The sequence below is a fragment of the Diaporthe citri genome (assembly GCF_014595645.1).
Source record: "Diaporthe citri strain NFHF-8-4 chromosome Unknown scaffold_2, whole genome shotgun sequence".
Lineage (NCBI taxonomy): Eukaryota > Fungi > Ascomycota > Sordariomycetes > Diaporthales > Diaporthaceae > Diaporthe > Diaporthe citri.
Window position 1 is genome coordinate 5,363,296 of NW_025064847.1, and position 15,006 is coordinate 5,378,301.

The window sequence follows — 15,006 nt, forward strand, 5'->3', positions numbered from 1 at the left end:
CAGCTGATCAGTTATTGGTGCTGCTTATGGTGTTCCAGGATTAGAAGGCTTCCAATGTAGATGCCACTCAAGGGCGACTCAAGTCACCCGCCATCCAATGGCAAACAATCGAATTTGCAAAACTGGGACGAGGCTTCCGGCACTGTCCCGTATCATCGGCTCTAACTCTGAGTTGATCAAGAAACTATTGCCTCGCCGGCTCTCGGATCATAATACAGAGCTTGTAGACGCCATGGCGGTCCTTGGTCAGCTCGTCCAGGTTGAACTCAAGGGCGTCGACCTCTCGGAAGCCCAGCTTCTCGTAAATGGGCTTGCCGGCGGGTGTGGCTTCGAGATAGGTTTTGATCCCCTCCGCGTCGGCAATGTTCAGCATAGGGACTATCAGAGCCTTGGCGGCGCCCCTCTTGAAATGCTTTGTTGACGTTGAAATCAGCGAGAGGCCTGACGATGGTTAGTACTACATTCCCCTCCCAGCACTTTTTACGGCCATGAGGACACCTCGCTGCTTACCCAACATGTCCTGGCCCATCCACTTGGAAGACATCTGGCTCAGCCCGTCGAAGAAGCCGCGGCAGAGCTCCGGGTCGGCGCCCCTGGGGATGTCCAGAGCGGCGGAGGATGACGAGTGCGGCGCGTCGACGCCACCGGTCAGGGGCCCGGGCGCCTCGCCGTTGGCCTCGCCCTCTCCCTCGCCCTCTACCAGCCCCGAGACGCCTACCTCCCTACTACCGTTCCTATCGTCGCCGCCCACCCACTCGCCAAACGCACCCGACCCCTGCGGCACGTCCCAGCGCGCAAAGGCGACCATGTCGCCCGTCCGGGCGTCGACGACCTTGAAGTGGCGCACGGAGCGGTCGCGCATCTTGCGGCGGATGCGGCGGACCATCCACTCCATCATGGCGGGCGTGTCGGCGGACCACCAGTACGTGTTGCCCCGGTCGGTCTGGAAGGCGGCGTAGTAGATCTCGGCGATGCGCTCCGCGTCGGCCTCGGTGGTGCGGGACATGGTGAAGTCCGCGTGGAGGAGGCCCGGCGGGATGGGGAATGGGAGAGTCATCGTGGCCGGTTTTGCTTGGGCTGGCAATGTACACTGCTGCGGACGCGACGTGGCTCAGTGGTGGGGGGTTCTGGGTGTGTATGAGCACCGAGAGGCACTGGTGAGAACCGTGCTTTCGGCTACAGGAGGATGGAAGGGGAGGAACAGGCAGGCTGCATAATTCCGCACCGTTAAAAAAAATACAGCTGAGGAAATGCGGAGTTTTCTGGTAGGTAAATCGCCGTTGGCGAATAATCTAAATTCCTGTGACTAGCGGCACAGCAATTCCAATACCAGGCACGGGTCAATGTGGGCTATGGCCTGCCTTTTTTTTATTTGCTCACGAAGTCTGAATGCGGCCGAGGCGACGGCAATTTGTGGCCTGACGGCTCGGAGCGGTGCAGATCATATCCGCTTGGACCCGCTTCGCCCGATGACTCCTCGCCGAGGCTGACGGGGAGCCGGATGACGCGATCCGGGAGGGCCAGTGAAGATGACCCGGACCGCTCCGGAGGCGGCAACGCTGCAGGAAACTCGCCGATGGACCCCATGCTTTACTAATAAGGAGGGTGTGTTGGTGCGGGCTGCATTTCGCTTGGGACAAATGAGACACCACGGCTTACGGCCGCGTTGGACCTGTATTGGATTTTGGGGCAAGGACGGGGTTCAACTTAAGAATTTTGTCTGAACATTTGCAGCTATATTATTATAATCATGAAGTGTTTGAGATTTATAAGAATTGCACACATTGGCTTTTTCTCCCTGGACTGGCTGCCCTGGTGCAGTCTTCATTACGTGCCTGGAGGCGCAGGCCTTCTTATTACCTCAAAGCCTTTGCTGGGAGCCGCCGTACCACTATGTTCCCTCTCCATGTACCGCCGGAGTGTCTTGCGAGATGCTTGCCGTGAAGACGGAGTGTTTTCAACGGCGGTGTCATCGCTCCCTTTACTCCCTCCTCCCCGAGTGCGACCTCCATAGTACAAATCCGACTCGCGGAATGAGTAGTCGTTCCACCGCGGGCCCAAGGCTTCTGTGCGCCCAGATTCGGCCGGCGTCCCGGGACCGCTCTCCTTGTCCGACGAGCGATACTCGTCCACCGCGGCGGGGCTCGAGCACATTGCCCGGCTGAAAGGCACGGGTTGCTCAATGGCCGGCAACGGTGGCCCGCGGAGAGCATCGAAGCTCCCGCTCAGGGTCACCCTGGAGAACCTGTTATCAGTGATACCGGAATCCCGAGTCTCCCAGGAGAGAGAGTGGAGCTCGTTCGGGACGTGGATCTAGGTGCCCTGTAGAAGCGGTTAGAGCTGGCGGAATGGATGCTGTGTTGTGGCGGGCGTAATCGGTGGGCGCTGTAGGGGCCCGGCTCCGACTCGAAGCACGAGCTTGGCGACTGGGCCCCCATAGGTGCCGTTCCTCTCGTAGATTCCATCGGAGATGCTCGCGTAGTCGGCATGTCCATACGTCAGTATACCGCCGCTGAACAGCGAAGACCAGGACACGCGACCGGCCACAGGGATCATGAAACCAGGATAGAAGAGGCTGAGGCTCGCGCCGAGGAAGATGTGCTGAAGGTACTGGAGGCAGTCCCCGACGGGCTGCGGATCGGGCGCGTCTTCGTCCTCTTCCCCAGACAACCTCGTTCCTGTGAGTTGTCATCGTACAGGTGAATTGTGGTTTTCATGGTCGAAACGGATGGAAAAGCGCGCATCTCCTGATCGTAAGAGACGTACAGCTGGGCTTTATCCTTATAGTGCACTGACGGCGTCGGCCTTCCCATGGCCTCGAGTTCGATTGTTCCCCTGGTGAGCTCCCCAGCCCATTGCGCGCAGTCCTCCCGGTCCAGAAGAGTCAACGTGTCGAGTGCCAGCCTCACGTTGGTTCCGTTCCCGGGCTTCAGCTCCGCCTGCACCGCTGTGTTGGTGGGCAGTGCCCCGGGGCCCCCTTTTCCCGGCCATTAATTATCGCATCGCTGGTTCGGCACGAAGGTGGCAGCACATACTGTCACGAAGGCGGCCAGACACGACAGCAATCTCATCGTCTCCTGGCTGCGAGTTCGGAAGGGCGAGGTTGACACTGCCTCCGCAGTCGAGTTGTGGGATGGGATGGGAAATCGTCTGTTTTTGTTCATGTGGCGGATGCGAAAAAGACTGATCCACCCTGATCCGACCCTCTGGGCGGCTCGGCAGATCCGGTCTCCCCTCCACTGTAGGGGTCCTTTCATTAGCCCCTTGGTCGGACTTACGACCGAGATGGAAAGCGATTATGTTCGAACGAGGCAAACGTGAGCTAGAGTACGCCCACCCAGCTTCCACAGTACGCCCACCCAGCTTTCAGCGTTGGCCCACCTAGTATAAGGAAATTGGCTACACGCATTATAAAATATTGGTATTATGGGGTTATTAATAAAGTATAGTTATAGCTATCCTAGAGGGGTCCCATAGCTACCTCTCTATTTGCGACTTAAAAGTTACTTTTGCCCTTTGCCCTTTGCGCCCTTTGCCCTCTGCGCCCTCTGCACCCTCTGGGCCCTCTGGGCCCTCTGCCGCCCTCTGGGCCCTCTGCGCCCTCTGCGGCCCTCTGCGCGCTCTGCGGCCCTCTGCGCGCTCAGGGGCTCCTGGGCGCTCTAGGCTTTTTAAGCTTATATTTTTAAAGTATTGCTTAAATTAAAAAATAGCTACCTTAGCTTCTTATATATAAGGTAAACTTAGAAAAGTACCTAATCTTATTAATATAATACTAAGAAAAGGAAGTACTAAGTGGGCCAACGCTGAAAGCTAGGTAGGTGTACTGTGGAAGCTGGGTGGGCGTACTCTGGCTCGGCAAACGTTCCTCCGTGAATGTCTTGCGACTGTGATAGGCCAACATTGACTATTCATTGAGGCTTGGCAGGTTTTGGATGCCGGTCCGCGGACATACATTGTCATTTCAATTCATTTGGTTCAGCTCGTTGACTACAACATCTCGATCTTGGCCTTTTTGTTTCTCTCTCTTCTTCTTTCTAATTCAGCTGAAAGTGGTCGACAATATTATGGGGGCGAGTAAGTCGTTATTGGACAAAATTAGCTGAAGAATTGTCAAGTCTTGGACTAGGCCCCACGGCTAAGTTGACGCGGCGGCAAAGAAGACTTTCTCAAGACTGCAACCCATTCCATCTCCAAGAACTGAGAACCTCTCAAAAGTGGTCTCGTTTTTAATCTATACATATATGCTTCTTAAGCAATATGCATCCAGCTCCTTTATATAGTAATAAATGCTTAAATACCTAGCGTTAAAAATATAATATTAATAATAATAAGTTTTAAATATAATTATAACTTATAATTAAGAAAGTAATAATAATTTTATAATAATTATATAATTAAGTTTAATAAAAACTGCTTTTAATAATATTATAAATTAAAAAGTTAAGTAATTAAATATTTAATAAAAATTAAAATATTTTTATAAAATATAATAATCTTATAATTATAATTTTAATTAAAAACTTAATTTCTTTTTACTTATATTAATATATATTTTATATAACTTCTTAAGAAAACCTTTATTAAATAAGCTTATAAAGCATTATTATAATTAATATTTAATTTTATAATTATTAACTTTAATAAAAGTTAAAATAAAGAAATATTTTACTTTAAAATGCTAAAATATTTTTTAAAATAATATTATAAAATTCTTAAAGAAAAAAAATAATACTTATAAAAAAATAAATAATGTAATAAAATTATACTTTATTACATTTATTATTTTATTATTAATAATATAATTATTTTTAAAAGGATTAAAAGAAAGTTAAAGGATAAGGGTAAAAAAGTATAATAATATTTCTTTAAAAGAGAAAAATAAGGATATATATTAAGCTATATGCAACTTAATATATAAGCTTAGGGAGGGATAATTAGAAAGCTAAGCGGACAGCAAATAAATTAATAAATAGTTGATTTGAAAAACATAGTGTGGCCGAAGCCGGACCTCTCAAAACACATTATGAAAAACTATCTTCCATCCGTGGCCTAGGAAGCACCCAAGGAAATTTGCGATTGGAACGCTACCATTCCGCTGTCGCGCGCAAAGATTTACCATGGCAGCTTCTGAAAGTATACCTCCTACAGGAAATTCATAGAATCTGCCCCAGGATCTGGCCAGAGAATATACAAGCCAGTGCCCGCTCACAATGTGCGATCGTCTGTTATCTTCCTTCCTTTTCTTCGCTGCATTATCGACACCGAAAATCAAATTTCCACAGATTCTGCTTCATGGAACTTGATTACAAGTATTGATAAATGACCATACCAAGCTGAACAAATCTTGCAAGATGCAGTTATTTTAGATTTTCATAAAAAGAAAAGATTGTTTTCATGATGTTACCGCTGGCTGCTTTGGAGCATTACCTCGGAACGGACGACAATTCCTTCACCCTGACTAGCTTCACTCTCACTTGGTCCACCTGCCGTGACAATATTGGTCATGCTGTAGTTATTCTTCGTCAGGCGAAGCTCGTCCTCGTCCCTCCGGCGGCGGCTTGCCTTGGCGCCCTTCGAACCCGGACCGCCACTCCCTCCCCAAGTAACTAAACCTGGTGCTGACGCTGGGCGCGACTGGCCCTCGCTGCGATTCGATGATGATACCTTGTTGCGGACGAAGACAAAGAGCGGGCGCATGTTGGGCAGACAGGCTGAGAGAATGCCGATGGATGGCTCGACGGCGGACCAGACGCATACAGGACCCATGTACCACGTGGCGTCTATGGCGGAAGAGAACACGTTTAGATAGTAGATTCGTACGACGCTTGCGCAGCAGACACTAAGAAATTGTTAGCATATGGAACCAATTGCTGGCAAGCTGCACATGTGCAGGAGGTGATGTTAAGCGCGAGAGGCGGGGGAGGCGACATACAATCCTCCGAGGAGCATGATGCCGCAGACACCGGCCTTCTTGCGCGTAGACATCTGAAGCCTCAAGATTGACGGTATAGGCAAGATCAGTATAAAGAAGTCTATGAAAAGGTTGATGATAGCCATGATCACAAAGAATAGTCCTGTGTTCAGTGGGCAGTATCCGTCGGTGTTTCCAGAAAACTGTGCCCAGTAGAACGAGACTGGCTTGCAGCAGTTTGCCATGGCAATAACAAACGTTAGAGGATATGCTGCAACAAAGAAAGCGGCCGTCCAGAGCAGGAACTGGAACCTCGGGTCGGAGACTTCAAAGATGCGCGTGTAGAGTAGCAGGATGGAAGTTTTCGTCAGGGTGATAGCGGCCGCGAAAACGAAACTATAGGCATAGAGAAGCTATGGGTTTCCGCATGTCAGCTAATCAGTCGTACATAAGGTGAATGGGACCACCTTACCTTGGCTGCCATGGCGACATCAACTGCCCTGACAGACCAGACATGCCTCCCTGCACCATAGTGTCCAGCTGCGAACGACATGCCGCCGGTGGCATACGTCAAGATCAATGCCGCTATTATCACGCTGTCGTCGGCTTTCAAGGGGCTGCTCGTAAAGTGTCGGCACACTAGTCTCAGCACGACGGCCACGGTCGCTATTCCGAGCAAGACTGCCACGGCGAAATCGTTGCCGGCAATTGGATTCTCGTTCAGATCGGTTCCAGCCGGCGCCGGACCGAAGATGGCGACTATAGTAGGCTCGATGTCGGCCATAGCGAGTTGATCTAATGAAGAGAAGTCTTGTAATGCGCTGAAAGAATCAAAAGACTTGAAAAGTTCAAAAATTTGGTTTTTGCGACGGCAAGTTAGCCATGTCTTGTGGAACCAGCGTTCTTCTGCTTGTTTGGAAGGATTCAAGGGGTTTCTGCAATAGCACCGACAGGTCACATCCCAATCCTTCTTAAGGCTTTTTTTTTCACCACCGCTTGTGCTGCTGGGCTAACTGTTCGGACGTTTTGCCCGTGGCTCCAACGACATGTCAGTTTTTGAGGTGGAGCATAGTCATGCCTAGCAATTTCTGAAGACCAGCCAGTACATTTGGGTGCGGCAACATCTCCTGCCAATCCCCGTAGTATCGCCGGCTCGAAACCGCTACGATATTGCCGATCACGCTCCCAATCACCTGTGAGTATGCATTTAGTGGCAGACTACATCGTTCATGGCGACTTGGCAAGATCCTGGCTGCATATATAGGGCCCACAAAGCTCCATCTATAACAAGGGCTTCCATTGGTGAACCTGGCCAACAGTCAACCAGACCAGTTGCGAAACACGAGGGGCTAATTCCACTGTAAGGAAGGCGAAAAAAGCAAATATTCAGACTTGACGAAACCAGACTTTCCTCATCAGCTTCTCAAGACGGTGCCAGCTTCCCTGAAAACGACCCACTCACCATCCTCGCACTTCTCACAAACGTTGAACATTTGGGCACTGAAAGCATAGGGAGCAGGCACAATGGACTTCATCGACAAGGGTCTCCTGTTCCAAGTCACTCCTATTGAGCAGATCAGCCCGAGAGGCTGGCCAAGATATGCAAGTCTCCAGTCCTAGTCCAACACCAGGCCCAGATGGCATACGGTACTAATACTCCCCCAGATTTTTCCGTTTGAGCTGCCTGATAATTATGACCTAGATGAGGTGACACGGGTCCTGAGGGACGGTTGGGAAGCCACCTGCCGCCGCATCCCCGTCCTGAAAGGCGAAGCCGTCGCCGACCCGGACGCCAAGCAAGGCGGGGCGATGAAGATCCAGCTGCTCGACGACAAGGAAAGACTGGAGCGGATCCAGCCGATCACGGTCAATGACCTCCGGGCGCCTGGAGCATATCCTCTGACATTCGCCGAGCTGAAAGAGAGGCACTTCCCCGTATCTGCGTTCGACCCGGAGATCTTCACGCGCCGCTACACATGGCCGTCTCCCGAAGACCGGCTGCCTATCATGCTTATGCAGCTGAACTTCATCCGAGGGGGCCTGATCCTGAACTGGAACCCCTTCCACATGATCGGTGACGGCACGACGTTCTTCACCTGGACGGCAATCTGGGCGGAAGAGTGCCGGCGGGCGCAGGGGCTTGAGATAACCAAGCCTTTCGAGCTGCGCCAGAGCATCGTCAGCGATAGGCGCCACGCGATCAGCCCCCAAGCTCCGTCGGGTGGAAAGGCGGGCAGGCTGGAAGACCACCCCCAGTATGTGCTCCTAAGCGATCCGGCCAAGCAGCTGGCCAAGGTGCTCAAGTCGGAAGGGCACGTCGGGCAGATCTTCTACTTCTCCAAGGACTCGCTGGAGCAGCTCAAGAAGGACTCGTATCCCCAAAACCCCCAGCCGGGCGAGCCGGCGTACATCAGCACCAACGACGCCCTGACGGCGCTCGCCTGGCGCTCTGTCATGGCGGCTCAGTACCCACCGGACAAGGTCAAGGGCGATGAGGTCTCGGTCTTCAACATGGCGGTCGACGGGCGGCTGCGCATCCGGCCTCCCATCGATGAGGGAACCCTGGGGAGCTTTGTCGAGTTTATCGAGGTCAAGATGCCTCTTCGTAGGATGTTGGACGGTGGCGAAGACAGCGTTGCCGAGATCGCGCTTTTACTCCGGAACGCGATTGACAACATGGACGTGGAGTTTCAAGGATCCTTCAGCAACGATGTCATCAAGCTGATAAACGGACTCGAAGACGTGAGATTCTTGTCGCCGTCTGCGTTCCTTGACTGTCCCGGGCTGTCCTGTTCTCAGACCAGCTGGGCCAAATTCGAGCTGTACGGCTTGCAGTGGGGCCCGGCGCTGGGAGGTCGCATCAGGGCGATCAGGTGTCCGAGCAACGGCATCTTGAATGGCATGCAGATTATGATGCCCGAGCTTCCAGATGGTGGTCGAGAGATGCTTTGTGGGGTTAATGAGGAGGACCTTCCGAGGCTGATAGCCGATCCTCTCTGGAGGAAATATGCTGAACTGCGATAATCACCCCAGCTGAAAAGAAACATTTCTCAGACGGAACGCTTAAACGTTCCTGATCAGAAGCACTAGGTAACCACACGGCTTGACATGAGACATGGGCCTCGAGACAATTTGTGAATTAGGATGGAAAGGAGCGCCCAGGAAGCAACCCTTACGAATGCTGCCCCAGGGTACTTACTTAGACAAAAGGGGCTGCGTGAGGAGAATAGAGAAGCTTAGCTTCAATTCCAAGGCTGCCCATGTTGTGAAGAAGGTTGCGAGTCATCTAGGGAGCCGTAACGAAAGTATCACGAAGTGTTGAGTGGATGAATCCAGTGGAAGCTTCTTTTCATCTGGCTCAGTAAAGACTACAACCTTGACTTGCCAAAACCTAGGAGACAATGCCTGTATTATGGCTATAAGCGCTTGAATGACATGTCTTTACCAATTTCTCACGGGTTTCATTGGCAGGGAGCAGTACAACTAAAGAGAAACCTGGCATTAATCGTCCTCATTGTCCTTGTAGATGCCCGCTGCTTAGCCACGAATATCTTCTTTTTGTTTTAGGAATGGCCTCCACACACCCTCTACCGTATATTTTTTTTACATCGCGTCCTCGGTGTCGAAATGACGCGTATCAACAATACATACCCTCATTTGGGAAAACGGCGTCGAAGCGCTTCTTGACGTCGTTTATGGCTTTGTCGTGGATGCCGTCATTGTCCTTGATGTATCTCATCTCCTGGAAGCTGCTGCGGCCCTGGAGCTTGAGGCCTTGCTTGATCAAGCCCCCAAGGAGGGCAACGGCGATGTTCACGCTGGCGTGCTGGATGCTATCATCACTGTCCGGGTCTGCCCAGCGGCGGAGCTCAAACTCAAGCGCACGTTTGGTGTCCATGACGTACACCTCCAGGTGCTTCTTGTTGGACACGCACTTGCGCCCCCGGAAGACGTCGTTCAGAACAACGGCTCGATGTGCAGTCGTGCCGAAGAATGTCTCGCAGGCCTTGGTCGTGTCTTGCTCCTGCTTGTCGAACTCCCTGAAGACCCTCATGCTCTCCACGCACTGGCGGACCTGCTCCCCGCGCTGGCCGCCTTCGAGCATCACGTCGATGTGATAGACTTTTTGGGGATTTTCCTTGGTTTCGAGCCCCATTATTTTCACGGAGGCTTTCCCAAGAAGTATCAGCCTGGCTTGGCCGCCGCTGGTCCCTTTTCGGGAATTCCCAAGTCGGGAATTGAGATCATCAAGATCTATATCAAATCATCTCGTCAGCTTCAGGCTCTCACATGTTCGACTTCTCCGTGGCTTCTGCTTACATTTTCTAATGTCCTTCTCACTAAGCTCTTTAGGGACCTCGGGGACGGCCCCAGTCCCATGATCTTTCGATTTGGCCACAGCTGAATGCCCGTGTGAACTACCAGCAGGTTCTTCTCGCTTGGCAGGTTGACTTGCTTGGTGTTGAGATCTGACCACCGGTTGTTCAGGAGCCGTACGCCTCCTGGATTCACTCGGAGCTTGAGAGTGATGGGGTGCGGCTTGAGGTTTGACTCGGCTCTGTGATTGTTTAACATCTGAGCCCTCCCTGCTTCCGCCTGGATGGTTGCGGTTACTGCCCCGGGCAGGTGATGTAGTCGTAGAGGTAGTCGCAGTCTTTTTTGGGTGAGAGCCATTCTCACGCGGTGGACCGGGGTGACGAATCTTATCGAAGATTCCTCTGACATGGCTGCTTTTGGGCTTAGAGGCTTCTCGTTGGGCCTGTCCTGGGACTTGAACAGCTAAGACATTCGCACTTTCGGGCTTCTTGCTTCCGTCCTGGGCCGGCCTTGAAGACACCTGACCGGTGGTGGGTTTTGCAATACGCGCTGAACTGGGAGCCACTTGAGATTTATCCGGAACTGGGCGTGTTTGAACTTTGGTAGGGCGAGAGCTATTCACTTTGTCCCCAGAACCGCTTTGACACTTTTCTTGGATTTTTTGCGTCGACTTTTGGGCCGAGGGCACATTGCCCACGACATGAGCCTTATCCTCGATGGCTCGACTCGCTGATGAAGTCGTTTGAGGACCTGAATGAAGCCTGTCTCGAGACCCGCCTTGTTGTCCTAGATTCTGAGCTTCGGGCGGCTGGCCGTTGTAGTTATTATTAATTTGTGTATTGTTGATGGTTGTATTGTTAATGATATTTTGTTCAATTGTGATGTTTGTAGATTGTTGAGGAACATGTGTCTTCAACAACAAGTTGTCATAATCCTCTTTCGGAAGCTCGAGCACGGCAAGTATCGCGAGGCCAGTGTGCTGTTTGCCCTGTGTCATGGATGTGGGTGTGGAATTCTGACCAGTTGGCATGACAGCCTTGCTTTGGATGGCCTTGCCTGGGGCCTTGCCTGGCACGACGGCCTTGCTCGTTTGGGTTGCAGGGCTTTTGTTGTTCATGATGTCAAGAAGAACAGCAGGTTGGAAGAAGTTGGTTCAGGGGTGTTCCTAGAATGTACGACGGGAGCGAGAGCTCTCTGCTTATACGTTGTCAATATCTAGGCTGTCCATTTCGCATGTTCCTACCACAGGCACATGGGCCTCGCAGCCCTCCCGGTCGTGCTGACCGCGTCTCGTCGTCTACGGCTTGTGAGACTCAACCCGGGGATCAACCTGTTTGTGAAACAGCATCGAGCACCATGTCTGCCGAAGCTCCTGTCATCTTCCAGTACCAGACCTCATCTACCCTGGGTCGGAAACACATGCAAGGTTTTCTGGAATGGCGACCAGCTGGGCCAATGATGAGTTGGAGCATACTGGCCAGTATTTACCCATGTGTTCAGGCCCTATGGGTTTGGGACCCGGGCCCAAGCCCGAACCTGAGGCCTGTCAACAGGTCGAGGATGGGCAATGAGACGACCCGGCCGCTTGGCTGGCCCTGCAAGACTTGCGTGAATACCATTAGGGAGACAAACCACGTGGGGGGTCCCAGGAGAGAGCGGGCAGCTCGCCGGCAGAAGGCAGAAGGCAGGGGATTATAGGTGGCGGTGGCTTTGCCGTGCCAGTCGGCGCGGCGCCGAGACATCTTTGCTGCGCGGAACACATCGGCGAAGAAAATCGAATGACGTGTTGCACCTCGAAATGGAATTAAGCAGCGCATTTAAACTCAACAAGCTCAGATATTGCTAAATTCGGAGCAGATATCCGAGTCGAACTGGACTGCGCGATATGCCAGGGTACTGATTGGTAGGGCTGCTTGAAAATAGACCACTTGCTCCGGTTGACCAGATCTGTCCGGGACAGCCTGAGTTATCGAAATCGGAATAATGACACGCGCAGATACGCTGCGATCCATACAACACCAGCAAGAGAAGAAATTAGTACGATGGTAAAGTTCCACAGGGTTTTTGGGGGGTCTGCTGAATGAAGCCATCACGTAGATTCTGTCTCTCTACACGTGCCCTGAGCCCAAGAGACTGCGGGAATGGCGATATTTCCGATGCAGGGACTGCAGGATGAACGCAACAAGAGTAATCTGAGGCAATGCTTATTGCTGGGAAAGGGCAGCACGATGACCAAAGAAGTGGACATGTAAATCCGCGGGTCAATATCTTATTCAATCAATCCATGCCAAGCTGAAAAAAAGGGCAGAGCCAAGACGACGGTCCCGTGTCAACGCTTAACCGGCACGTCTCCCACTCGGGAGGGTGGAGGCTACGAATTGAGGAAACAAAAAAGAGAAGATTGGGAACAGTGGTTGTTTATTCCTGTGCTGGGCAATTTCTGAGGATTTCCCTCGGTGTGGATTTTCAGGAGGCCAAGAAAATGTCGGAGAAGGCAGGGGTGGTGGGTGATTGTCGGAAGGATTCCTCAGGAACGCGCGACGGCCTGCATGCAGGTCTGCGGCAGCGGCCTCAGGTCTGCGTCCGCGGGATGAAACGTCGCTCTGCCAATCCGAATAATAATAGGACGAGGCCGGGTCGACTGGCGCCATGACGGCCCATTTGGCGAGCCCAGCACCCACCGAACACCGAATTCCCAACTTCCCACCGCACTTGCGTACCACAGTGTGGACGCAGAAACCAGCTAGCACTCGACGGCGTCGAAGTCTAACGTGCAATTGGCTGCGCCGTAACCCAGGGAAGGGGTTTTAGTAAGGATTCTCTAGCTCCCGCGCCCATGAGCGCGACATGGTCTGGGGGACGGAGAGGATCCGTGGGCAGCAGAGGTGGGTAGTATCAGACCCATCTACGACTAACATCCCGTCCCGTTGAGGCGCTTGGGCGCCTGGGGCTGGGGCGATCGCTTAGGCTTGAGGACCGCAGAGTTGAGCGTGCGCTGGTGATGAGAGGCTTGTTGGGTTCCCCGAAACGGGGATATCACGGTGAGTTGGCGACAGTCGTGGCAAGTGGTAACTGAGCCGCATGAAGTTCTTTCCAGCCTGCAAGCCCGGCTTATTATTACCTGCAGCATTGCTAGATTGAACGAACAGGCATGTGCTGAGTGAGAGACCTGCATACCTGGCAAACTATGTGTTCGGTGGGCCCGTGGCATCTGCATCCGCCTTCCCACCCTTTCACCCTCGCCAGGGACCACCAGGCACGTCGACGACCGGGTATCGGGTGCCGGGTGGTCGAGGTCGAGCGAGGTACCGTACGGATGTACAGGCACAGCCCAGCTAATAATTCATCATCGAACCCCCCGGCCTCTCTGGCTAGACACAGCCCTCTCGCCTTGCCCTCGTGGGCTCGCGTCGCTATTTTCCGGGGCCCAACGCCCGCCATGACCTGGTCGGATTCTGGCTGACTGACTTGCTTGCACAGCCAACTCACCATCTCTAGTTCGACCCCTTTTCCGCAGCAACAGCGTTTGTGTGGTCCTCGTGCTGTCCTGCTCACCCCTGCCCTGGCCCAGCTGAAACCTTGCATGGACCCTGAGCGCATCGTAGCCGTTTGTTGAGGGCCATTTAAGGGTCCCGGTTCCTCTTCCTCGTCCCAATCCCGGCGTCTTTCCCAGCAAGCAATCGCCAGTCTTTCACCGTCTTACAGTCTTCGTACTTCTCGCATCATAAACATCCCCATCTTCCTCTCACCAATTTAATCACCAACCAAAATCAAAATGCCTTCCGAGTCAATGGAGATGCCCCAGATGAACAACAACATGGTGGCCCAGCCCCAGACTACCGAGCAGCCCGTACGTATCACATCCCCAGCCGAGGGCCAAGCTTTGTCCGTCTCTTGGCCTTTGGCCATCCTCCCGCCTTGGCAGCCAGCCCTGACAGCTCTTGGCGTTCTGCCAATGCGCTGATCTTCACCCACCAATCGATCACGCTTGCACTTGGCATCATGACGACAGTCAATCAGATCGCTGACTGAGTTGAAATATGTAGAAGGCTGAGGAGCCCATGTCAATGTCTCTCCGTGGCGGCGGTCTCTGCGAGGACGTGAGTCATTACAACCCTCCCTCCCCAGATCTGTGACGGATCCAAGAGAAACAGCCTGACTGATCAATGTTCCCCTTCAACAGTGCTGCTGCTGCTGTGCCGGATGCTGTGCCCTGGAGACAATCTGCTGCTGCCTCGGCGCCGAGGAGGTCGCTGACAACCTCTAAGCGCGTTCTCTGAACACACAATGCACGAGGAAGAAAACGAATAAGGAGATGAACGAATGAGTTTCCCGCGGTGGGACAGTAGAATGCGGTGCGAGACGAGACGAAGGATACCCAATGGAGAGAGAGAGACCACGAGCCGTCACGGGGATGTACAACGTCACCTAGGAGATTAGGCAGGGATATTGTTTAGATGTGGATGGCGTATAGGTCTTGGAATGGCTCAATGACAGCTTCTTTTAATCTGCATCCCGCATTTACTTGCACTATATCCAATTGTCCACGGTGCCGTTGATGTCTTTGCTTTGGGCTGTCAGAGCCCTGGGGCTGACACGAAAGAGGCCTCCACTCTTGAAAGCCGTTACCCCGAGCGTCTGTCCACGGCGACAGGGTCGCAAGAGCACAGGGTTTCACGCGCCTGATAACCTTACTGTGGGAGACACCCATCCCATTCTGGTCACTCGGTACCCCATATGCGGACACTCTGCTCATTCCGAGGCCTACAAGCAACTAC

General features: G+C 52.6%; 4 protein-coding genes across 4 annotated transcripts; 2 read left to right on the forward strand and 2 right to left on the reverse strand.

Moving 5' to 3' along the window:
• Nucleotides 1-184: 184 nt before the first annotated feature.
• On the reverse strand, nt 185-6,695 carry INS49_007025 (uncharacterized protein; the record flags this gene model as incomplete). The annotated part of the gene is made up of 9 exons (XM_043167790.1): nt 185-441; nt 511-1,093; nt 1,381-1,559; nt 1,890-2,313; nt 2,407-2,671; nt 2,767-2,947; nt 5,475-5,839; nt 5,933-6,324; nt 6,384-6,695. 9 exons carry the CDS (start codon nt 6,693-6,695, stop codon nt 185-187), a joined length of 2,958 nt encoding a protein of 985 aa, XP_043028934.1.
• An 853-nt stretch (nt 6,696-7,548) lies between these two features.
• Nucleotides 7,549-8,935, forward strand: INS49_007026 (uncharacterized protein; the record flags this gene model as incomplete). The annotated part of the gene is made up of 2 exons (XM_043167791.1): nt 7,549-7,558; nt 7,614-8,935. 2 exons carry the CDS (start codon nt 7,549-7,551, stop codon nt 8,933-8,935), a joined length of 1,332 nt encoding a protein of 443 aa, XP_043028935.1.
• Nucleotides 8,936-9,412: 477 nt separating this feature from the next.
• On the reverse strand, nt 9,413-10,585 carry INS49_007027 (uncharacterized protein; the record flags this gene model as incomplete). Its single annotated transcript, XM_043167792.1, has 4 exons — nt 9,413-9,447; nt 9,563-10,165; nt 10,232-10,268; nt 10,334-10,585. The coding sequence occupies 4 exons, from the start codon at nt 10,583-10,585 to the stop codon at nt 9,413-9,415; spliced, it is 927 nt and encodes a 308-aa protein (XP_043028936.1).
• Nucleotides 10,586-14,003: 3,418 nt separating this feature from the next.
• On the forward strand, nt 14,004-14,495 carry INS49_007028 (uncharacterized protein; the record flags this gene model as incomplete). Its single annotated transcript, XM_043167793.1, has 3 exons — nt 14,004-14,078; nt 14,275-14,328; nt 14,412-14,495. 3 exons carry the CDS (start codon nt 14,004-14,006, stop codon nt 14,493-14,495), a joined length of 213 nt encoding a protein of 70 aa, XP_043028937.1.
• Between the last annotated feature and the right edge of the window lie 511 nt (nt 14,496-15,006).